Raw genomic sequence first — 24,839 nt, 5'->3', positions numbered from 1 at the left:
CCCCATGTTCTGATTGGCCTGTGGGCCAGTCAGTCAAAGAGAATGGATTACCATCGATAGCTATGATTGTCCATCACATAGTTTTTAACTATCAATGGCGACTGCACCGATGGCCATCCCGAATGCCATGTGGTTGCAGCAATATACCCACCCACTATGCAGTGGGTGGATTCAGAGACAGGTGGTTACTAATGGTAAGAGGGAATCCCCTATTGGCCAGGTTCTCTGAGACCAGAACCCTGTCTGTGGTAGTGTGGGGCATAGCCAGCAAGGGCAGGCGTCTTTTCACAACATTCAAGTATGCAGAAGCTAACAGCACGGAGCTATAGGTGCAGCGCATGGTGACAGCTGGCACATCGGCATTTCATAATAAATACTGTAGCAAGAAATATTGGTACTTGTTTCCTAGCACGGCGCCCATCGCATCGCATCATGTACCTTATTTAGTGGTGTGCGATGCGTGCGATGCTTGTACAATTAAATATCGCATAGCATCTCATGCCAGCAAATGGGATGCGATGCGATTTTTCATTGTACAAGCACCCATGCCATGCGATGAGTGCTTACAATGAGATGTAACCCCCAGTATCTACGCCATCCCGAAGTGTAGCGAGGGGCCGCGGTAAGCGTCCTCCGACCTGTTCATACTCCCACTATCCACGTCGGCATGGAGTTGACCTTAGATAGTGTGGCGAGTGCAGCGAGCCACCGAGCCCGAAGTGTGGCGAGCGCAGCGACGTGGAATACGAGCCCGAAGCGTGGCGAGCGGATGCGGAATACATGTAAAGTAATCCGCCGCGCTCGCCACACTTCGGGCTCGTATTCCTCAGCCCCACTATCTAAAATCAACTCCACGCTGACGTAGATAGTGGGGGTATGAACAGGTCGAAGGACGTGTACCGCCGCCCCTCGCCATGCTTCGGGATGGCATGGATAGTGGGGGTTACATCTCATTGTAAGCATCCATCAGATCTCATGGCATGGGTGCTTGTACAACTAAGCATCACATTGCATGCATCGCATGCCGCAATATTCCAGGGGGATGTGATGCGATGAGATTTTAGGAGCCCCTACGATGGAAATCGTGGGCGCCGTTCTAGGAAACAAGTACCGAAATATTTTAAGGACCACAAACTGTACAGAGAACCATTACCCTCTTATATAAGGATATTTAATGTATTATATTTATATTTATTTATTATTATATATTTAATGTATGTTTTTGTGCTTATTAGATATAATCCACGTTCTCTTCTATTTAACACTCTCAGGGACAATAAAAAAACTTTTTATCAACTAAATAAAGCTGCCTTACATTATGCTGGGTGCACACTGCGTCATATGTTTGCAATGCCAGCGAACGCTGATATGTCGCTAGCCCATTTGCAGGTGTGCACGCCAGATAATACTGCCAGTCACATGTTGCCCAATTACGCATCTGGCTGTGTGAACGGGTGCTCAGGTCACTTGCCAGTAGGGCGGGCAAATTCAAATGCCCACCAAGCTGGGTGTCCAGACCGACACATTGAGCAGCTGGTTCGTGTGTACACTTACCCGAATTGACTGCTGTTTGGTGGGTACCATGGGTAATGGCAGCAGCTGCAGGTAACTGATTGATGTGACTGGCATGCATAGCAGGGTAGTCTGGCTTCCTGGGCTGGCAATGGGATGGTTGGTGTATTACTAGAGGAGACACTTGCAGACCTGTACATGGTGCTAACATTGACTGTATGTGTGTTCTGCAGGCTGTGGCATCTTCTCTTCATCACTACATTCATTTCCTCACATGGTTACTGCACTGAACTAACAGGCCTGTACGGACGGATTTCTTCTCCGGGGTATCCAAAGCCTTATCCCAATGACCAGACCTTGACCTGGGACATACGAGTTCCTGAAGGACATCGCATCAAAATCTACTTCAGCCACTTTCATCTGGAGTTGTCATACCTGTGTGAATACGACTACGTCAAGGTACAAAGCCTGAGAGGTTACACACATGGTCCTACATCTGATATCTGATCTAGGTGGGCCCTGACTGTGCCCCTCCAAATGTTGCTGAGATGGCATTCCCAGAAGGCACCAACTGGCAGCAGTAGGAGGATAGCAGGCAGTGCCACAAGCTGCCTATAGGTTAGACCCGAAGGACAGACAGCTACACCCTATTATAAAAGTGAGACAGCTGTCAAGTGTTATACAGGATAGACTGTTACACCCCATTATAAAAGTGAGACAGCTGTCAAGTGTTATACAGGATAGACTGTTACACCCCATTATAAAAGTGAGACAGCTGTCAAGTGGTATACAGGATAGACTGCTACACCCCATTATAAAAGTGAGACAGCTGTCAAGTGATATACAGGATAGACTGTTACACCCCATTATAAAAGTGAGACAGCTGTCAAGTGATATACAGGATAGACAGCTACACCCCATTATAAAAGTGAGACAGCTGTCAAGTGGTATACAGGATAGACTGCTACACCATATTATAAAAGTGAGACAGCTGTCAAGTGTTATACAGGATAGACTGCTACACCCCATTATATAAGAGAGACAGCTGTCAAGTGATATACAGGATAGACTGCTACACCCCATTATATAAGTGAGACAGCTGTCAGGTGATATACAGGATAGACTGCTACACCCCATTATAAAAGTGAGACAGCTGTCAAGTGATATACAGGATAGACTGTTACACCCTATTATAAAAGTGAGACAGCTGTCAAGTGATATACAGGATAGACTGTTACACCCCATTATAAAAGTGAGACAGCTGTCAAGTGATATACAGGATAGACTGCTACACCCCATTATAAAAGAGAGACAGCTGTCAGGTGATATACAGGATAGACTGCTACACCCCATTTTAAAAGAGAGACAGCTGTCAAGTGTTATACAGGATAGACTGCTACACCCCATTATAAAAGAGAGACAGCTGTCAAGTACTATACAGGATAGACAGCTACACCCCATTATATAAGTGAGACAGCTGTCAGGTGATATACAGGATAGACAGCTACACCCCATTATATAAGTGAGACAGCTGTCAGGTGGTATACAGGATAGACTGCTACACCCCATTATATAAGTGAGACAGCTGTCAGGTGGTATACAGGATAGACTGCTACACCCCATTATATAAGTGAGACAGCTGTCAGGTGGTATATAGAGGCCAGCTGTGAGTGACAGACATTGAGAGGGAAACTGAGAGTGACAGAGTGAGAGGGAAACTGAGAGTGACAGAGTGAGAGGGAAACTGAGAGTGACAGAGTGAGAGGGAAACAGAGAGACAGATGGAGTGACAGGGAAACTGAGAGTAACAGACAGAGAGAGGGAAACTTGGAGCGACAGGCAGTGACATAAAAACTGAGAGTGACCAACAGAGTGAGATGAAAGCTGAGAGTGACAGACAGAGAGAGAGAGGGAAACTGAGAGTGACAGACAGTGAGATGAAAGCTGAGAGTGACAGACAGAGAGAGAGGGAAACTGAGAGTGACAGACAGTGAGAGGAAAACTGAGAATGACAGGGTGAGATGAAAACTGAAAGTAACACAGTGATTTTTGTAGGAACCAGTTCAGTTTGGAGTTGGGGATTGTAATGGTGGTTGAAGATGGGGGAAATGGAATCAAGCACAGATTCTTGTAGAAGGAGGCCGATTGGTTGGATTAGGTCATGGTGGATAGAGGAGAATATCGAGAGAGGAAAATTTGGGCATAGGTAATTGTGGATTTGAGCATAGGGAGGAATGAAGGAGGTAATAGGCTGAAGATAGTGCTCGGAAAGTGTGTGTGGGGGGGGGGTGTGAGTGGGTGGGTGGGGGTGGTGGGGTGGAGGGTTCCGATGGTACGATGTGAAAGGTGCATTTGGGTGATAAGAGGCTATCTACTCCTCTCCCTAACAGTTGTTGGGTATGATAGAGTGGGTGGTAGAAGGCCCCATAGGAAGATCAGCAGGAGATGTGGTGTCAGAGGAGGAGAGCCAGGTTTTGATGATGGCTCGAAGGTTGTGTATATCTGCCACTTTGTTGCAGATGGATCTGGTATTCCACGGAGAGTAAGAGGGAGGTGATGAGGGAGATGTGGGTGATTATGGCTTGGTTACAAGAGAATGAGCTGCAAATAGCAACGAATGAGTATAAACGCTCAGCCTGTGCCCCACCAAAAAGAGACATAATTGCTGCAGGGGGGAAGGCAGGTAGGGTAGGTGCCAGCTTAATGCAAGAGGGAAGATAAGGTGATGGACAAAAGGTAAATGGCCCCTCCCCAGGGGATAGGCCATACTTAAGGAAGGGGGAGGATGGGGGTCATTACACTCAGAAGCAACCCCAGCAAGGACTGGTGGACCGCAGTGCTATCTTTGCCACCCAAATTAAGTAACAGTAAATCTGAAATCAAGTTAATAAATTGTGACCATTTAATTCGCCAAAAATACTAGACTCCGACTGGTTATTTCAGGTACAAGGGGAAGGTTACAAAAGGGGAAAGAAGGGGAGGAGATGGTGCTTGGGTTCAAGGTTTGTTGACTGGTGAGGGGCATCAGGCGCTCAGCGGTCTATGGTGAGGTGGGGTGAACCTTATCTGGAGTGAAGGTGAGAGCTGGCTTTGAGGATCGGTGTGGGTGTCCTAGAACCAGACTCAGAGAGTGGGGTATGAGGGGTAGGGAGATGGAACAAATAGGTGGAGGACAGGAAATCATGGCAGGGATACAGGTGAGGCAGGTAGAAGGTAAATACTGAGGCATATAAAGAGGCAGAGTAGGTACATATGACATACAGTGTCCCCAGTTTATATTATACCACATAACATGGCCCTGCTTTTTATTGTTGTATGTAATAATATTGTGTCTTCCACATTACAATGAGCACATCAGATTATGACACATATGTACTGCAGACCATATTGTGTTACATTGCAGTGCCCTCTGGTTCATATAGTGAAACGTTACAGTGTACTGCAGACCATATTGTGTTACATTGCAGTGCCCTCTGGTTCATATAGTGAAACGTTACAGTGTACTGCAGACCATATTGTGTTACATTGCAGTGCCCTCTGGTTCATATAGTGCCCCATTATTGTGCACTGCAGACCATATTGTGTTACATTGCAGTGCCCACTGGTTCATATAGTGCCCCATTATTGTGCACTGCAGACCATATTGTGTTACATTGCAGTGCCCTCTGGTTCATATAGTGCCAAGTTACAGTGTACTGCAGACCATATTGGGTTACATTGCAGTGCCCTCTGGTTCATATAGTGCCCCATTATTGTGCACTGCAGACCATATTGTGTTACATTGCAGTGCCCACTGGTTCATATAGTGCCCCATTATTGTGCACTGCAGACCATATTGGGTTACATTGCAGTGCCCTCTGGTTCATATAGTGTCCCATTACTGTGCACTGCAGACCATATTGGGTTACATTGCAGTGCCCTCTGGTTCATATAGTGCCCCATTATTGTGCACTGCAGACCATATTGTGTTACATTGCAATGCCCTCTGGTTCATATAGTGCCACGTTACAGTGCACTGCAGACCATATTGGGTTACATTGCAATGCCCTCTGGTTCATATAGTGTCCCATTACTGTGCACTGCAGACCATATTGGGTTACATTGCAGTGCCCTCTGGTTCATATAGTGTCCCATTACTGTGCACTGCAGACCATATTGGGTTACATTGCAGTGCCCTCTGGTTCATATAGTGCCCCATTATTGTGCACTGCAGACCATATTGTGTTACATTGCAATGCCCTCTGGTTCATATAGTGCCACGTTACAGTGCACTGCAGACCATATTGGGTTACATTGCAGTGCCCTCTGGTTCATATAGTGTCCCATTACTGTGCACTGCAGACCATATTGGGTTACATTGCAGTGTTCTCCCGAGCGCTGTTTATTCGGGCGCTCCGCCCAGCAAGGCGCACACTTCCGGCCGGCATTCCTGTGGCTGGGCATTGTTGTGGTGCTCTCTGCACCTGTCTTGTGTCAGCAGTGGCATTGTCATCCCCGTACGTTGTGTCTCTCTTCGCTCCCCATCCCCAGCAGTAGGCGTTCCGCTGTGTCCGCACTCTGTGTCCGCTGTAACCAGTGCACCTTCTGAAAGTAGCAGTCAGCGCACCCTGTGAGAAGGTGGTAAAAAGTGACAGATAGGAGCTGATTGGCTGGTTGTTTATCACTCTCCATTTTATCACTTTTCAAGGCTTAGTACATCTCGCCATTATGCGTTGTGTATTCTGATTTATTTATAAGATGGATTATGATTGTTAGTGCTACCCCTGGATGTTTTTACCCAAGAGATGTTTGTCCAACCTTATTTTAAAAGGATATATTGTGTCTGCCGACACTACCTCTCCATCACGCCGACACCACCTCTCCCAGACCACCAGCAGTCCACAATTTGACTGCCCTGACGTAAATAGTTTATCTTTCTAAGGGAACAAAATCTACTTTCCTCTAGTCTTAGCACATTCCAACATGTCCTAGAGTCCTTCCTCAAAGCAAAAAGGTTGCCTGACAGTTCCTTATATTGGCCCCTGATATTTCTTCATCATCCACTAGGTGTCACTGGAGTTACAGTGGAGAATAGAAGGGCGACTGCATGGAGCATGGGCACTTTAAATGAAAAGACAGTGTGGCCAGCTCCTCCCCTTCTAATTCCCCTCCCTGACTTAGATTGTGCCCTGCAGGAGCTGGTCACACCCTGTCTTGCTCTTTAGGGCAAAGTTATTAGTGAAAGTAGCAAGTTTTCACTGAAGACAGGCAGGTAGTGTCTGCCACTGCTCTCTGCTCTCATTAGTATATTATATATATATATATATATACACACACACACAGGTCAGCTCACCCGCTGCCGCTGTGATACGCTGCTGCAGGAGGCAGCCTTTGGGAGCCCTGTGCTGCTGCCTGATACGGGTGCTGCTGCCGGTTCTGGGACCTGGAGCCGGGGACATGCACAGGGCCACCACAGGTGCTGTGTCCAGCGGCCAGCCCGGGGATATACACAGTGCCCCCAGAGCTGGCTGGCTTGGTCTCGGCCAATGGCTGGTGGGGGACGGAGTCAGGCCTCAGGGAGAGGGAGCTGAGCTGAGCGGCTGTCAGTATGATAAGGACTATGCAGCCACAGCTCTCTCTCTCCCCACAGCTCCCGCAGACCCCCGGAGCCCAAGTTTACTCTGCGCCTGCAAGCCATCACGGGGTCTGCAAAGCTGTAGATACGCCACTGGAGGATCTGCAGGCTATTGCACCACAAGAGCCTGAACAGGCTTCTCAGGCTTTGACATGGTCAAACTAGCCTTGAATGCAGATGATGGGGTGGTAGCTCCTGCTCGTCCTTCCCTTTTTGGTAAAAAAAAACAAAATGGACATCTTCCTTTCTGCTGTCTGAGGAATTGGATGATCATTTATTGCAGGCTTGGAGTCACAGACAAATAATTTCCTAGCCTCTCGTAGGTATTTGGCTACTTACCCTTTACCTGCTGAGGGCAGAATAAGAGTTGAAGTTCCAGGCCATACCATTCGGCCTCTCCTCTGCCCCCTGTGTCTTCATTAAGGTCATGGCGGTGATGATGGAGGTGCTTCGGATGCAAGGGTTGATGGTTATTCCTTATCTCGAAGACCTCCTGTTAAAGGCCCCCTCACGGGTGTCCTTGCTGGCCAACATCAACCTGACATGGAACACACTCATAGAGCATGGGTGGATTCTGAATTTCACAAAATCTCATTTCAGCCCTCACAGCAGCTGCAGTTTCTAGGGATGATTCTGGACACAGTCCAGTTACGGGTGTTCTTGCAGGAGGATAAAATCCTGTCTCTTCAGAGTTTGGTCTGCCTTGTGCTTCCACAGGCAAGTGTCAGTGCACCTGTGCACCATACTGTTGAGGAAGATGGTAGCTGCTTTCGAGGTGATCCAATATGGTCATATTCACTCACGCTCGTTTCAGCTCTGCCTTCTCTGTTAATGGTTGGGCTCACACCTGCATCTTCATCAGAAGGTGACGCTGTCCCCTCGGGCAAGGCTCTCTCTGCTGTGGTGGCTCAACGCCATCAATCTTCAAAAGGGCAAGAGATTCGGAATCTGGAACTGGACTATTCTCACCACAGATGCCAGTCTATGCTGGTGGGGGGTGGTCACCCTTGACTGCCAGTTCCAAGGCCTTTGGACCTCGCAGGAAGCTGTTCTGTCAATAATGTACTGAAGCTCAGAGTGGTGTATTATGCCTTACTTCAGGCACACCAGCTTCTCAAGGGTCGGCCCATCCAGGTGCAGTCTGACAACTCCATGGCCATTGCCTAATGCGCTGCCCTTGATAGTTCTTCGGGCTGCGTCTAAAATCTCTCTCTGTTATATGCATTATGAGGTCTTGCGGCTAATAGGTACAGGGTTACCTTCACATCACAATCAATTATACATTTTAACACGAGTTATCACCTCTCTGTGAAACGCGTGTCGGCATCACGGTTCTCGTGCTGTGATGTGAATGTATACAGACGCAGCCCGAAGAACTATCAAGGGTAGTGCATTAGTATATAGGCAGATGGGGTCCACTCAAGTGGGATCTGTCCTAATCCGGCAGCAGTGTGCATTTAAGACACAGCCTAAAAGTCACTTATAGACGGGCACGAGATGCACACTCTGACTGCCTAGATTGGTCTGAAGCAACTACTATAATTCTTAAGGGGTGTACACACATACAGATATTTCTGTCTGATCTATCTGGTGGGAACAAAAACCTGGAAATGTATGCGAGCATATGACAATCAAAAATTTCCACCCAAATCCAGGAAAACAGAAAAATTATATGCTTTGATAAATTTGTTATATCAGAATGATTTAAACAATTTGTCTCACTGATCACTGTCTGTTTTCAAGCCATTGGAAACAATTTTTTTGAATGTTATTTGTTCCCATACATTTCCAGGTTTTTGTTCCAACCAGATAGATCAGACAGAAAAATCTGTACGTGTGTACGCACCTTCAGAATAAGGATCAACTGATTTACAGTATTATGTCCTGAATATATTAACCACGATAGTAGGAAAGCAATATATTACATGGACAGACCACTTGCTATTTAATCTATTGACCCCTCCATCATTCGGCAGCAGTGTGACCGTAGAATACAGCCTAATTGTCAATTACAGACGATCACACATCATCCACCTAAGATACCGACTGCCGACAATATATGTTACATTTTTTTTTTTAATACAGTAGTCTTTTTTTTCACATTTCATACATAACAATTTCTATTTTTCCACTTATGATCACATACATTTCATATTACAAAGAGCCCTTTCTTTTATAAGATTACATACATAAATACAATGACATTCATACTAACACCCCCCCCCCCTTATTTCCCTCCCCAAGGTATATGGTCTTCTCTCTATTCTATTTTGATCTTTTTATTTTGTATATTTTTTTTTCCCCCACACTTTATGTTTAGCACCCTATTTCATGTATTTGTGTTTTAGTTTTATTATTCTATATTAAATATTAAATTTTCTTTCTGGTGCATTAATTTTTCCTATCCCTATCTGTGTATCCGTGTAATTTACTTTATGTTATTTGTATTTAATGTGCCCTGTTTAATTCTATTTATATTTAATTACGTGTCCTGTGCATTCTCACACTCATATTGTTTAGATTCCATCCATCTATTCCATATCTGATAGAACTTGTTCATCTGTTGGTGTTTACTGTGCATATATCTTTCGTGTTTTATTGTGTTGTTCACCAAATTTATCCATTGTTTTATATTTGGACTTTCGTGTGCCAGCCATTTCCTTACTATGACAACTTTTGCCAGAGTCACCAGGTTTTCTATCAAACATATGTCATGTTTATTTATCCCTCCCTGAGGTATAATACCCAACAGACATACTTTTTCATCTACATTTATTTTCTCTAAGCCTAATTCTCTTATTATTACTCCAATTTGACTCCATAACTTTTGAATTTTGTGGCATTTCCATATCATATGGATATAAGTACCCCGACTAATACTACATTTTGGGCATATGTCATTTTTATTTGCATCAAATTTGCGTAGCTTTACTGGAGTAACATAGACTCTATGTACAATAAACAATTGTATTTGTTGGAATCTTATTGCCTGCGTTGCCCTGGTCGGCGATGCAGTTGCCCTTTCCCATTCTTGATTAGAAATCTCGGCCACATCTTGCATCCATTTTTCCTTGACCTTGTCTATCTGTGGATATTTTAGTTCTTCCAGTAATACTTTATAGATACTAGATACGCTCACCCTCCCATCTCTTCCTAAGAATTGTTTCATAGGGGATTCCTGTATATTTACATCACTTGGCCCAGATGTTTCATTCAGACTGCTTCTTAATTGTAAGTATCGGAAAAACATTGTTCTTGGTATCCCGTATTCCTTCTCTAATTGGGCAAAGGTTTTTAAATTTCCTGCTGCATATACATGTCCTATGTTCTCAATCCCATATTTACCACAAATCACTTTAATTTCTTTATATTTATCCTTTCTATCCTTATTATTTTTTTGGGACCTTACCCAAATAGGAGTTTCTGGATCCACCCCCTTACAATCCATTACTTTATTTGTATATCCCCATATTTTTTTAATTTGTTTAATTAATGGGCTTTTTACCTTTCCGACACCTTTTACTACTACAAGCTGTCTAGGAGATAATCCGTTTCCAACTTGTCCTGCCATTGTCATTATATTCTCATCACAGTTACCTTTTAACCACTTTCCTGCATGCCATAACTGTGTGGCAGTATAATATAACCTGAAGTGGGGGAGCCCTAATCCGCCTTGTTTTTTATTTCTTACCAAGGTATCAATTTTTATTCTCGCCCTTTTCCCACCCCAGATAAAGGATGATGTAATACCATCTATTTTTTTAAAGATCTTATTAGGGATATATATATAGGGGATTGGTGAAACACAAACAAAAATTTCGGGAGGATCACCATTTTTATTAAATTGATTCTACCTGTAACTGTTAGTGGTAGTTTTGACCATGTTTTTGTTTTTTCCTGATAATACTTTATTAAGGGGTCTATGTTCAATTTTATAAACTCACTGGGCTGGTTAGATATATTTATCCCTAGATATCGCATGTTATCCACCCATTTCAAGGCTAATTCATTATCCCGATTACTAGGGCACTTCCCTCTGGCAGTTATAATATTTGATTTCCCCCAGTTAATTCTTAACCCGGAGAAACCTCCAAATTCTTCTATAATTGCCAACATTCTTGGGATTTCCTCCAAGTAATCAGCCAAGTATACCAACATATCATCAGCATACATAGATATTACTTGCTTGATATTCCTGTCTTGCCCTATTCCCCTTAGTCCCTTACACGCCCTCAAGATGCATGCAAGGGGTTCTATTGCCAGGTTAAACAAGGCAGGGGACAACGGACATCCCTGCCTTGTTCCCCTTTCCAAACCAAATGCTGCTGTGGTATACCCATTCACATGTACCCTTGCTCTTGGTGCATAATATAATATTTGGATCCACTTTATAAATTGTGGTCCAAACCCAAATTTGCTTAGTACCGTCCATAAATATATCCACTCTATACTATCGTATGCTTTAGCTGCATCCAAAGATGCCACAGCACCTCTATTCTCAGCTTCTTGCGCATTTTGGATATTTCCATAAAACCTTCTTATATTTATTGCAGTACATTTATTTTTACAGAAACCCGTTTGATCTACATGGACGATACTTTGAGTTACTCCTTCTAATCTCATGGCCAAGACTTTCGCCAATATTTTTGCATCTGTGTTAATTAATGAAATTGGCCTATATGAGTCTGGTTCTTTTGGGTCTTTTCCCTCCTTGGGGATCAATACAATCATGGCCTCGTTCATTGAGTCTGGGAGTCTCCCCTCTCCAATACACCTATTGAACAATTCAGTTAGCCATGGAGATACCATATCAATGTATTTTTTATAGATCTCCAGGGGTAGCCCATCACATCCTGGTGCTTTCTTATTTGGTGACATTCTGATGGCTTGTTGAATTTCCCCATATATGTTACATTTTAAAAGCGTATAACTGATGGAACCAATATCTGATTTATAGTATTGTGTCCTGAATACAGAACCCCGATAGTGGGAAGCAGCATACTGCACAGACAGACTCTCTGTTGCCTAAGTTACTGATCCCCCTTTATTCGGCAGCGGTGTGACTGTAAAACACAGCCTAACTGTTGATTACAGATGAGCGCACATCATTTACCCAGAGTGTCAACTGCCAACATTATATGTAAAGATCAATCTCATTTAAATGTTGCAATAGTGTGTAATAGAAAGAATCTATATAGTCAAATCCCCACTGACAGCAGCTTTATAATAAACAGATCACTGGGAAATGTAGAGTGTTTGGTTCCTTTCCTACCAACGATATAATGAGGCCTACAGTATATAAGCAGCTATAGGAAAATGACATTGATCTGTTTCTCTCCTGGAGGGACCACAAGTATAAAGTGCAACCTGCATTCCGGTTCCTACTATATCAATTGATAGTAATAGAGCTGTCAATAAATTGATCATTCACCACAAACAACTACACAGCATGATGTGCTAGAATAATATATGATCAAATAAATTGTTCGCTGGTGATATATGTAATGTAAACAGCACATAAGACACACTGATCAGTATCTATACAAATAAAGAGTATATCAATAAGTGGTGACGCGATATATTATCCTACCACTTAGGAGTAGAATATATGATGATCATTTCTAGTATAGGCTATTGATCAATCTATTTTTGAGTAGAGATTCAGGGCACATCTATATATTTGAAGAAGATATTTCACCTAACGCTGTGCCATAAATAAGTCACCAATACATTTATCTTAACGCTTGTAAGAAATAGGCGGCTACGAATATACGTATAAAACTTAAATAAGTCACCCTGTTCATTATCTGAACAACTCAGAAATGAATTACACCAGAGATTGAAATAGAAGGGAGTCACACCTCAAACACCATAAGATCGATATGAATATAATTGTGAAGAACAAACCTGTACCAGTACCGTGTACAGACTGATACAAAGTATACAAATTTGGCTATATGCCCAGAATCTAGAGTGTTACAATTTAAACAAGAAAGGTGAAATACCTTATATTACTATTACGGTAGTAATGTAGGGTACACCACACCAGGGCGACCCGCTCACAATGCACATCGTGAGCGGGTCGTCAGTGTCTCGTCCGACCCACTCACGGTGACGCGGGAGGGCACGACCCGCTCACGATGTGCACCGTGAGCGGGTCCGATCCGATGGCGACCCGCACCCGGCTGTATGGTCGTCATTGAGATCCTACCTGCAGCAGGTAGGATCTCGATAACGACCGACCGACCCGCAGGACCGCGCATCGGATCGGTATCGGTCCACACCAGGACAGAAAAGGGCCCAATCAGCACACAATCTACATCCAATTGGTCGGAATTGGATCTAGATTGAGGGGATCGGGCCCTAGTCGTCCTGGTGTGTACCCAGCATAACCAAAATTCAAATTCATATGTGAGGAAGAAACCAATAGTTACAAACATAACCTCCCTGAGATCAATCTAGTAGTAATATTGGGTACTTGTTTCCTAGCACGGCCACACCGATTTACATCGGGGTGGTCGTGTCGGAAAAATCGGGTCGATCGCATCGCATGTGATTTGGTCGCATGCGATGCGATCGACGCGACCGACCGATTTTGATTGGACCCGATTTTTTCATTGAATGAAATGTAAATCGGGTCCCTGGGACCCGATTTTACATTGGATTCAATGTAAAATATTCCCAACCCCCCCAAATTTAACGTCGTAAACCCCACCCCACGATAGACGGCAACCCGAAGCGTGGCGAGCGCAGCGAGCCCGCGAGGGGTGGCGGTGCGCGTCCTCCAACCTTTTCATTCCCCTACTATCCACGTCGGCGTGGAGTTGAGAATAGAATAGTGTGGCGAGCGCAGCGAGCCACCAAGCCCGAAGCGTGGCGAGCGCAGCGAGCCCCGCGAGTGGACGCGTATACCTGTGAAGTTATACGCGTCCCCTCGCGGGGCTCGCTGCGCTCGCCACGCTTCGGGCGCGGTGGCTCGCTACGCTCGCCACACTATTCTATTCTCAACTCCACGCCGACGTGGATAGTAGGGGAATGAAAATGTCGGAGGACGCCACGCTTCGGGTTGGCGTCTATCGTGGGGTGACGACGGGGACATCTATAATGTGAAATGGGTCATATTGGCCCATTTCACATTTTTCACATTTTCTCACGATTTCAATGTTAAAAAATATTTTAACATTGAAGCCTATGGAAAAATCGGGGGCATCGCGTCGGGACCAATGTTAATGGTCCCGACCGACGCGATGCCCCCGATATTTTACCTTTCCCGACACGATTTCAATGTTAAAATATTTTTTTAACATTGAAGCCTATGGGGAAATTGGGGGCATCGCGTCGGTCGCGTCGGGACCATTGTTAATGGTCCCGACCGACGCGATGCCCCCGATATTTTGTCTTAGCCGGCCAAATGGACCTGATTTCAAAGGAAATCGGGTCCATCGCGTTAATCGTGTACCTTAACTTAAGGTACACGATTACTCCCGATTGTGGCCGTGCTAGGAAACAAGTACCTAATATTGATTACATTCCTTAATCAATCATAATAAATTATTTACAAATAAAACAACATAGGGCCTTATTCTGGTCTGTGCGGCCGGAGCCGAATATGCGGCCAGGACCGTGCGTCCTAAATCCCGCCTTCCGTACGGATCGCTCACTCCGTCCGAATGCGGTAAACCGCTGACCGCACGGAGCACGAGTGGATTTCTCATGTATACACCTCCTCCATCTCTGGGAACCTCCCCCATCATTCGATGGTCGCAGACCATCGAATGCAGGACCGAGTGGTCAGGCAGCTCCCGCAAGCTCAGACCACTCAGGCATTTCTCCATGCAAAAGCAGGGATCTGGGCGGGCAGCTGACATCCGGCAATGTCATATGTCCGCCCCCTACACGTGCGTCACGGCCGCATTACCATACGTACGCCCAGCGTTTTCATGGGAACGCCCATGAAACGCGGGGCGTATGCATATGTTAATGGCATATATTCAATGCCGTGGGCGAGCGGTGACTGCGAGCAGGACTTTTTGCTCGCAGTCACCGCTCACCCTGTCAGTATTCAACTGACCCCCCCCCCATACGCAAATTCCCCCTCGCTCCGTTTTTTGAGCGAGGGAGAATTGGCGTATGTGCCTCCAAAAGCTGCGAGAATCGAGGCTAATTACAGCGAGTTTGCTGCACTAGCCGCGGCTCTCGCAGTTTAGGGGAATCCTTGCCGTTCTGTGATGGCAAGGATTCCCCCGGAACGTTGCATAGTGTGAGCGGCCGGCGCGGGGGTTAAACTGCGAGGATCACTGGTTTTCGGTGATCCTCGCAGTTTAACCACCTCGCCGGCCGCTCGCACCGGCATTGAATACATGCCAATGAGTCCAAACAGCCCTTCACGCCCCTCTCCTCCCCCTGTTCGTAGTGTAAACAATTCATGCGGAATTTGGACGTATGTCCCTTTCACATGCGCAGACACAAAACATCGGCGGAACGAACGCACGCAGACATATCCGCACCAACCATAATAAGGGCCATAGAGACACCGTTGCTTTTAGTCAGATAAACATAATTGTTTATTTATCCAATTGTATACAAAAATATTTCACTTACTTATTAGTTATTAGTTATTTTAATAAGATATAATAAAATATGAAATTTTAAAAATCTTTTATTATTTCTGTGCGCCAACAAGAAGACATTCTTCCCTGTCCCTTTTGTTTGCCTTGGCTTCGGCCAGGCGGGTTTCTGAATTTGGGAATCTGTCCTGTCGCCCACCATTTCTGGTATTTCATGCTGACCGGGTGGAGCTCAGTACTGGTCTCATCTTTCTGCCTAAGATTGTCCCGCCATTTCATATCAATCAGCCAATCGTGATGCTGATGTTTTTGGATGATGCTCCTGATGCCGGGTCTCTGGACGTAGTCAGACCTCTTCATGTTTGTGTTGCTCATCGGCATCCATCAGAAAATCGGATGCTTTGTTTGTCACTTATGATCCTGTGAGGCGTGGCTGGCTAGCGTTAAAAGATATTGGCCAGGTGGACTTGTCTTGCTATTTGTCAGGCTTATGTCACCGATGCCTGACCTCCTTCTGCTTCTATTTCAGTGCATTCCACGCGCTCTGTAGGACCCTTGTGGGCGGCTGCCTGGGGGGGTCTCTAGTCAGCAGCTCTGCAACCTGGTCGAGTCCTCAAACTTTTGTCCAGTTCTACCGGTTGGATACCTTTGTCGCTCCAGCATCTCAGTTTGGCTGCCCGGTGTTAGGGGGTTCTCTGCGCTGTCCCGCCCATGTTGGGAGCTCTATGATGTCCCCACTGTAACTCCAGTGACACCTAGTGGATGAAGGAGTAAACAGGGATTTTGTACTTACTTTAAATCCTTTTCTGCAAGTCCACAAGTGTCACTGGATGCCAGCCTCGGTGCTGTTACCTTTGTTTGGTTAAGATCCTGACTTTGAAACCTTGAAGTTTCTTTCTGCCAGGGTTAGTTTTGGATATAACTGTTGGAACTTCCTTGTTTTATATTGTGTGGTTGTACGTTACTCAGTGTTGTTTCTCACTGATTTTTCATTTTCCAATCTGTCATTGTATGATTGTTATACGTATGTGTTTATGTTTAACCTCCTCTTCGGAAGTGTGTTTTTGTCTTCCAGCTCCTTCCGGGCACAATCATTATGACTGCCTGGGAGGGGATGTAGAAGGGGAGGAGTTGGCCACACTCATTTAAATTTAAAGTGCCCATGCTCCCTGTGATCACCTTCTATTCCCTAGTGTGACTCTAGTGACACCTGTGGACTCGTAGAAAAGGATTTACCATAAGTACAAAATCCATTATTTGTACGTTTAGCATGTCTCCCCTTACATGTCTCTTTTCTCACGTAAATAATCCCAATTTGTCCAATCTGTTTTCCTAGCTTAACTTCTCCATTCCCTTTATTAGCTTTGTTGCTGTTCTTTGGATTTTTCCCAGTTCTATGATGTACAGAATTGTACTCCATATTCCAGATGCGGTCTAACCAATGCTTTGTACAGTGGCATAATTACTTTTGAGTTCCTAGTCCACATACCTCTTCTTATACAGGCGAGTATCCTTATTTGTTGCTACATGACACTGAGCACTAAACCCCAGTTTGTTATCAATTTGGACTCCTAGGTCCTTTTTCAGTTCTGATATACCCAAATAAATGACAATTATTATTATTGTGCATACTTATTTTATATGTGTATTATTCAGTGGCGTAACTATGAATTGTTCGCCCCCCCCCCCCCCGCCGAACCCCCCCATCCCCCATCCCCCGCCCGCAGCCTTACCTGTCTTGCTGGTCCCGGCTCCCTTGCTGGCTTCATTCTTCTGCTATGGAGACGGACTAACACAAAATGTCCACCCCCAATACAGCAGACAGTTTCAGAGAACTGTCTGCTATATGGGGCGGACATTTTATTGTGGTCCGTCTCACTAGCAGAAGAATGACCACCACTGAAGACAGGTAAGGCTGCGGGCGGCGGACTGTCAATAAAAGGGATTGTCAGTCCCTATAGAAAAATGATATTAAAAAGGGTGGTAGACTGCGCTTATTGATGACAGAGTGAGGTAAATTAAAAAAGTAATTTAATTGTACAATAACATACTAAAATATACAAATCAATCACAATATGCACAGTGTAAAACAAGGGGGGGGGAGGGTAGGGGAGGTAAAAAGCTGCATCCACTGAATTGTAATATCACCTTTGCAAGTCCACAGTTCAATGTGTAACCAGGAGATGGTAAAGAGTGATCCTTTAGACTTGGCCAAAGCGGTGCTCGATTAGAACTTTTGAAAAAGCTGCTTATTGCAGCGAAACGCGTTGGCCCAGGCTCCTGATTGCCCACCCATCACGCTGCCATTCCACCATCACCACCTGCTACTAAAAAGTTAACCAGAGATCCAGACTTTCAACAACTACAGGCCCATTGACCTGGAGTGAGGCACTCACCATCTGAAGGCAAGCCGCCTATCTAATACCCACCCAAAGTCACCCAGCGGACGTCTCAACACCACTTCTGATTCCAATTGGGAGGAATGCAACCCCCATTCTAAAACTGGAGGAAGTTCTAATCGAGCACCGCTTTGGCCAAGTCTAAAGGATCACTCTTTACCATCTCCTGGTTACACATTGAACTGTGGACTTGCAAAGGTGATATTACAATTCAGTGGATGCAGCTTTTTACCTCCCCTACCCTCCCCCCCCCCTTGTTTTACACTGTGCATATTGTGATTGATTTGTATATTTTAGTATGTTATTGTACAATTAAATTACTTTTTTAATTTACCTCACTCTGGCCCTTATTCTGATCGGTGCGGATATATCCGCGTGCGTTCGGCCCGCCGATGTTTTGTGTCTGCGCATGTGCAGAGGCGTCTCTGCGCATGTGCGAGCGGGGCGTACGGCCAAATTCCGCATGATATGTGAACACTCCGAACAGGGGGTGGAGAGGGGCGTGAAGGGCTATTTGGGCTCATTACCATATGCATACGCCCCGCGTTTCATGGGCGTTCCCATACAAACGCTGGGCGTACGTATGGTAATGCAGCCGTGACGCACGTGTAGGGGGCGGACATATGACATCGCCGGATGTCAGCTGCCCGCCCAGATCTCTGCTTTTGCACGGAAAAATGTCCGTGTGGTCTGAGGTTGCGGGTGCTGGTGGAGCACTCGGTCCTGCATTCGATGGTCTGCGACCATCGAATGATGGGGGAGGTTCCCTTAGATGGAGGAGGCGTATTCCGTGAAAAATACACGTGCGATCCGTTCGGACAGCTTCTTACCGCATACGGACGGAATTGGCGATCCGTATGGAAGGCGGGGTTTCGCACACACGGTCCTGGCCGCATAATCGGCTCCGGCCGCACCGATCAGAATAAGGGCCTCTGTCATCAATAAGCGCAGTCTACCACCCTTTTTAATATCATTTAACTTATAGCACCGCAGCCCCCCGGCGCCCCCACATGCACAGTGCCCCCCCGCGACCGCAGGGGCTGCGGTGCTATAGTTACGCCCCTGGTATTATTAAGGTTCAAAATGGCAGAATGGTTTATTAATCCCTGTTCTTGTCACAGCTGACTTCCCATGGGAAAGTGGTGGCACATCTGTGTGGTAAGGAGTCCACAGACACAGAGGAAGCCCCAGGAGACACCCCCTTCTACTCCCTGGGCAATAAGATGACCGTGACCTTCAGAAGTGACTACTCCAATGAGAAAGAGTTTAGTGGATTTGAAGCTTTCTATATGGCTGAAGGTAAACATTATTTTCAGGGGCAGAATCATTATAATGTACAATTATATATTGATGCCAATAACTATATGCTGTAATGTTGCAAGTGTGGTGCCCGGAAAACCAGAACATTGTGCAGAGCTGGAAGCATGGAATTTGGGTTTGCCAAGAAAATTGGAGCCCTGGCTGGGTTTTCCCGACAGGCTCAGATTCCAAAATGAAGCTAAACGTAATGTTCCCCACGTCACATCTCCCATGTTTAGAACTCTGGATAAGACCCTCCTGTTGTGATTCAGGCACTATGAATGCAAGAGTGGATGTAACTATAATGTAATAGTGTAATGTAGGCTAGGTGACATGAGGGAGATTGCTAGACTAATGAGGGAGAGAGGGAGATTGCCGCTATGTCAGGGAGTCTCCTGCAGAATGCAGGAGGGGAGGTAACTATGGTGTAACAGTGTAATGTGGGCTAGGTGACATGAGGGAGATTGCTAGACTAATGAGGGAGAGAGGAAGATTGCTGCTATGTCAGGGAGTATCCTGCAGAATGCAGAGGGGGAGGTAACTATGATGTAACAGTGTAATGTGGGCTAGGTGACATGAGGGAGATTGCTAGACTAATGAGGGAGAGAGGAAGATTGCTGCTATGTCAGGGAGTATCCTGCAGAATGCAGAGGGGGAGGTAACTATGATGTAACAGTGTAATGTGGGCTAGATTACATGAGGGAGATTGCTAGACTAATGAGGGAGAGAGGGAGATTGCTGCTATATCAGGGAGTCTCCTGCAGAATGCAGGAGGGGAGGTAACTATGATGTAACAGTGTAATGTGGGCTAGGTGACATGAGGGAGATTGCTAGACTAATGAGGGAGAGAGGGAGATTGCTGCTATGTCAGGGAGTCTCCTTCAGAACGCAGGAGGGGAGGTAACTATGATGTAACAGTGTAATGTGGGCTAGATGACATGAGGGAGATTGCTAGACTAATGAGGGAGAGAGGGAGATTGCTGCTATGTCAGGGAGTATCCTGCAGAATGCAGAGGGGGAGGTAACTATGATGTAACAGTGTAATGTGGGCTAGGTGACATGAGGGAGATTGGTAGACTAATGAGGGAGAGAGGGAGATTGCTGCTATTTCAGGGTGTCTCCTGCAGAATGCAGGAGGGGAGGTAACTATGATGTAACAGTGTAATGTGGGCTAGGTGACATGAGGGAGATTGCTAGACTAATGAGGGTGAGAGGGAGATTGCTGCTATATCAGGGAGTCTCCTGCAGAATGCAGGAGGGGAGGTAACTATGATGTAACAGTGTAATGTGGGCTAGGTGACATGAGGGAGATTGCTAGACTAATGAGGGAGAGAGGGAGATTGCTGCTATGTCAGGGAGTCTCCTGCAGAATGCAGGAGGGGAGGTAACTATGGTGTAACAGTGTAATGTGGGCTAGGTGACATGAGGGAGATTACTAGACTAATGAGGGAGAGAGGAAGATTGCTGCTATGTCAGGGAGTCTCCTGCAGAATGCAGGGGGGGAGGTAACTATGATGTAACAGTGTAATGTGGGCTAGGTGACATGAGGGAGATTGCTATACTAATGAGGGATAGAGGGAGATTGCTGTTATGTCAGGGAGTCTCCTTCCGAGTTACTCTCACAACTCTAGCCGGTTCATTTGTCTACCTCCATCCCAATCTGTTGCTTTGGGTTCTGCTGCACTTTTGTATAAAATGGGTCCCTGTGCTATTGATAGCTTCAGACTGACCTCATAGTACCGGGCACATTACCATAACGGGATGCCGTCAAAATCCCGAAGGTCAAAATCGCGACAGGGTCATAATACCAACAAAGACAAAATCCCGACAAGGTCAAAATACCGACATTTAGAACGTACAGGTGAAACTGTCAACATGACTTTGGGTCGACAGGTCGCGAGGTCGACATGGTTTTTTTTCACTGTTTTGCACAGTCTGCGCAATCAGGGTATAGGCCCATAGTGAAAGCCAGAAATTAAACTATAGAATAAATAATTGTGCATATAAATATAAAGTGATAATAGTGAATAATGTAAACACTACAGAGTACATACAGTGTCAGCAAAAGTCATCAGATTGGCCTAATTTCCATAGGACCATGGGAGACGTAGAGAGGATGATTTGACTTCTCCATCTTCAGTGTTCTATAGACAAAGTTGTGACAATCCGTAGCAATATTTAACAAGGAAGCTCTCACGTAGCGAGGTCTCTCTTTCACTCCGTGCTTCTTCCTTTCCTGACGTTGTTCTTTCAGCCCGTTTCACGTGTTTCAGACATAGGGAAAGTTTCAGGAGGAGTGTATTATATAATACATTCTCAGTGTAGATCAGTGCCCTACTTACAGTGCATGTGTGTGATTAGGTTAGTGGGTGAACAGCGCCATCTTGTGGCTATTAATATGATCACACAGTGATCACCCTGTGATAAAAAGATTTTAGGATCTGTATATAGACTCACACTATAGGCCCCCATACACTATGCGATTTGGTCCCGATTTCACAAGATTCAGATGGATCGGGCAGTGAAATCGGGCCAAATCACATGTTTAGACACCCGGTCCGACCCAATGCGCGATCCCGTGTGCATCGGATCGGAGTCGGGAGGTCGGACCGGCTGCACATAAGATTTGCTAAATCTTATATGCAGCCGGGCAAGGGACTCTGTGAGATGGCTGGTGGGGGACACAGAGGCGGCGGACGCCGGCGAGGGAGACGGGCAGGGGGAGCCGGAGCAGGGAGCTGTAAGTGCTCCGGGCAGGTGGAGGGAGCAGGTCAGCAATTGGCTGAGAGAGCGCTCAGCCAATCACAGGCTGCCCATTCATTGTATGGGCTTTTTTTTTTTCAGTACTGCCAGCTCCCGGCTCCCCCTGCCCGGCTCTACGTTACCGCCTCTGTGTCACTGTTCCTCGCAGTGTCCCCTGCCCGCTGCCTCTGCCCTAGTAGCAGCATCCCCCGCCAGTCACCTTGCAGCGTCCCCCACCCGCAACCTTGATGTCCGCCGCCCCCCTGCTCCCTCCACCTTGCAGCTCCCTGGGGACTGCATATGATACATTGCATGCGATGTATCACATGCAAAACTTGGCACATCAAGTGCCTAATCGTGTGTCCCCTTCCCGGGGAGCTGCGGGGGGGAATCAGGTCTGACTTGTCCTTAGTCGGACTAATGTACGGGGGCCTTATGAATAGACAAGTCCTGGTGAGCTTTCCATCAGATGTCGTCCAAGACCCCTTAAAACCAAAAAAGCCTCCCAGCAAGGGAAATGCGCAGTGTGATATTGTTTATGTACAAACTTAAGCCCCCATACACGGTCCGTTCATCGGATCCGTTCTGTGCTTAAACAGCACACATCGTATCGGATCGCATCCCTTGTGCATGCACTGCGATCCGATACGATGTTTACCTAGTACAAAAAGTATGTGCAGCACATACTTTTTGTACCATACTATGTGATGCGCGGGAGCGCGCATCGCATAGTACAGAATGGATGCCGGCGAACGGCTCCGTGTATGGGCAGCTTTACATTTATTTAAAACAATACACATAGAAAAACAGTAACAGTAAAAAGATGGGCCCGTACAATGGCATAAAAAGATTTTCCTGTGTGCCCCGTTTTCAAGGATTGTATATATACGTGGGCTCACTGCCGAGCAACGGCCGGCACTCACGGAGACTTAGTTATAATAAATTAGAAACTAGACCAAAGTGTGGTCAACGTTCTGAGGTGTTTAATAACCTCTTTCATCAGGACACATAGGCGAATCTAGGGGGTGGTCCGGGGGTGCACAGGACCACCCATTAGCCCATTTTGTAGCTGAGGGATGGGGCTTTCCAACGAGCCCAGCCCTGTGTCTCTAGCCCCCTGGGAACCGGAGATACTGCCAGGCAAAGCTGGAATGTTTTCCCTATAGGATAACATGGGACCCGCTAATTCCGACCCCCACCCAGTTCAACGGCTGCCAGTTCCCCCTTCGGCATCAATGAAGCTCAGTCGAACCCAAATCGCTGGGCTTCCAATTTGATACCAGGCTGGATCCATATGGGTTAATTAATTGGTTCCAGGGATATTGAGGTTAAACCGTTTTTTTTTTTCTTCATTTTTTAAATGTAATTTCATGACTGTTTATGTTCTTTGAGGGCAGATTTCTCTGTAACCAAACAGCCCAGTTTCACGGGACTAAAATCATTCGAAGCCAACGCAAAAGGGTACTCTTTACCTAGCACGGCGCCCACGATGTCCATCGCGGTCATCGGGGGTAAAAAATCGCGGGCATCGCGGCCATCGCATGCACTAAAAAAACGGGTGCGACGCGATGCCCGCGATGCCCGCGATTTCCCATAGGGATCAATGTTAAAAGTGTGATTGGACGCGATTTTACTGTTCAATGCCTCAATGCCCGCGATTTTTCCATAGGAAACAATGTTAAATGGGCCACAGAGCCCTAATAGTCCCCCTGAAGTCTGAAATGGCCCCCACAATTGTTAACGCCACCCCACGATCAACGTGAACCCGAAGCGTGGCGAGCCCGCGAGGGGCGGTGGGACGCGTCCTCCAACCTTTTCATACCCCCACTATCCACGTCGGCGTGGAGTTGAGAATAGAATAGTGTGGCGAGCGCAGCGAGCCACCGAGCCCGAAGCGTGGCGAGCGGACGCGGATACCTGTGAAGCCCGCGAAGGGACGCGTTTACCTGTGAAGGTATCCGCGTCCCCTCGCGGGGCTCGGTGGCTCGCTGCGCTCGCCACACTATTCTATTCTCAACTCCACGCCGACGTGGATAGTGGGGGTATGAAAAGGTCGGAGGACGCATACCGCCGCCCCTCGCGGGCTCGCTGCGCTCGCCACGCTTCGGGTTCACGTTGATTGTGGGGTGGCGTTAACAATTGTGGGGGCCATTTCAGACTTCAGGGGGACTATTTGGGCTCTGTGGCCCATTTAACATTGTTTTCTATGGAAAAATCGCGGGCATTGAGGCATTGAACAGTAAAATCGCGTCCAATCACACTTTTAACATTGTTCCCTATGGGAAATCGCGGGCATCGCGTCGCACCCGTTTTTTAGTGCATTTGATGGCCGCGATGCCCGCCGTGCTAGGTAACGAGTACCCGCAAAAGTTCTTCAATATGATACTGGTCTCATGTAAATGGGTCAGTTGGTTCCGAAGATAGAGCTATAAGGTGTGCAGCATCATGTGTAAGCGGCATTATGTGTGCAGCATCATGTGTAATGGGTACTATGGTGCGCGGCATCATGTGTAATGGGTACTATGGTGCGCGGCATCATGTGTAATGGGTACTATGGTGTGCAGCATCATGTGTAATGGGTACTATGGTGTGCGGCATCATATGTAATGGGTACTATGGTGCCATCAAGCAAGAACCCCCTAGCAATGAGCACGTAGGTAAGCAGCACTTATGTGGCAAATATGTATCGGGCATTACGGTTTGTTA

The 24,839-nt window shown here is 46.3% G+C and overlaps 1 protein-coding gene across 2 annotated transcripts in view; it reads left to right on the top strand.

Annotated features, from left to right (window-relative positions):
• The window catches only part of MASP2 (MBL associated serine protease 2), a 93,548-nt gene that overhangs the window by 5,845 nt on the left and 62,864 nt on the right, over positions 1 to 24,839 (top strand). For both annotated transcript variants that reach the window (XM_083163427.1, XM_083163428.1), the window contains exons 2-3: positions 1,746 to 1,971; positions 19,214 to 19,391. In XM_083163427.1, coding sequence (XP_083019553.1) covers positions 1,746 to 1,971; positions 19,214 to 19,391 — 404 coding nt within the window. The remainder of the gene's footprint in view (positions 1 to 1,745; positions 1,972 to 19,213; positions 19,392 to 24,839) is intronic.

This window comes from Crinia signifera, chromosome 19 (assembly GCF_055691185.1).
Source record: "Crinia signifera chromosome 19, ASM5569118v1, whole genome shotgun sequence".
In the NCBI taxonomy this organism is placed as follows: domain Eukaryota; kingdom Metazoa; phylum Chordata; class Amphibia; order Anura; family Myobatrachidae; genus Crinia; species Crinia signifera.
The sequence above is the reverse complement of the archived record's forward strand: the minus strand, read 5'-3'. Positions and strand labels throughout refer to the sequence as shown.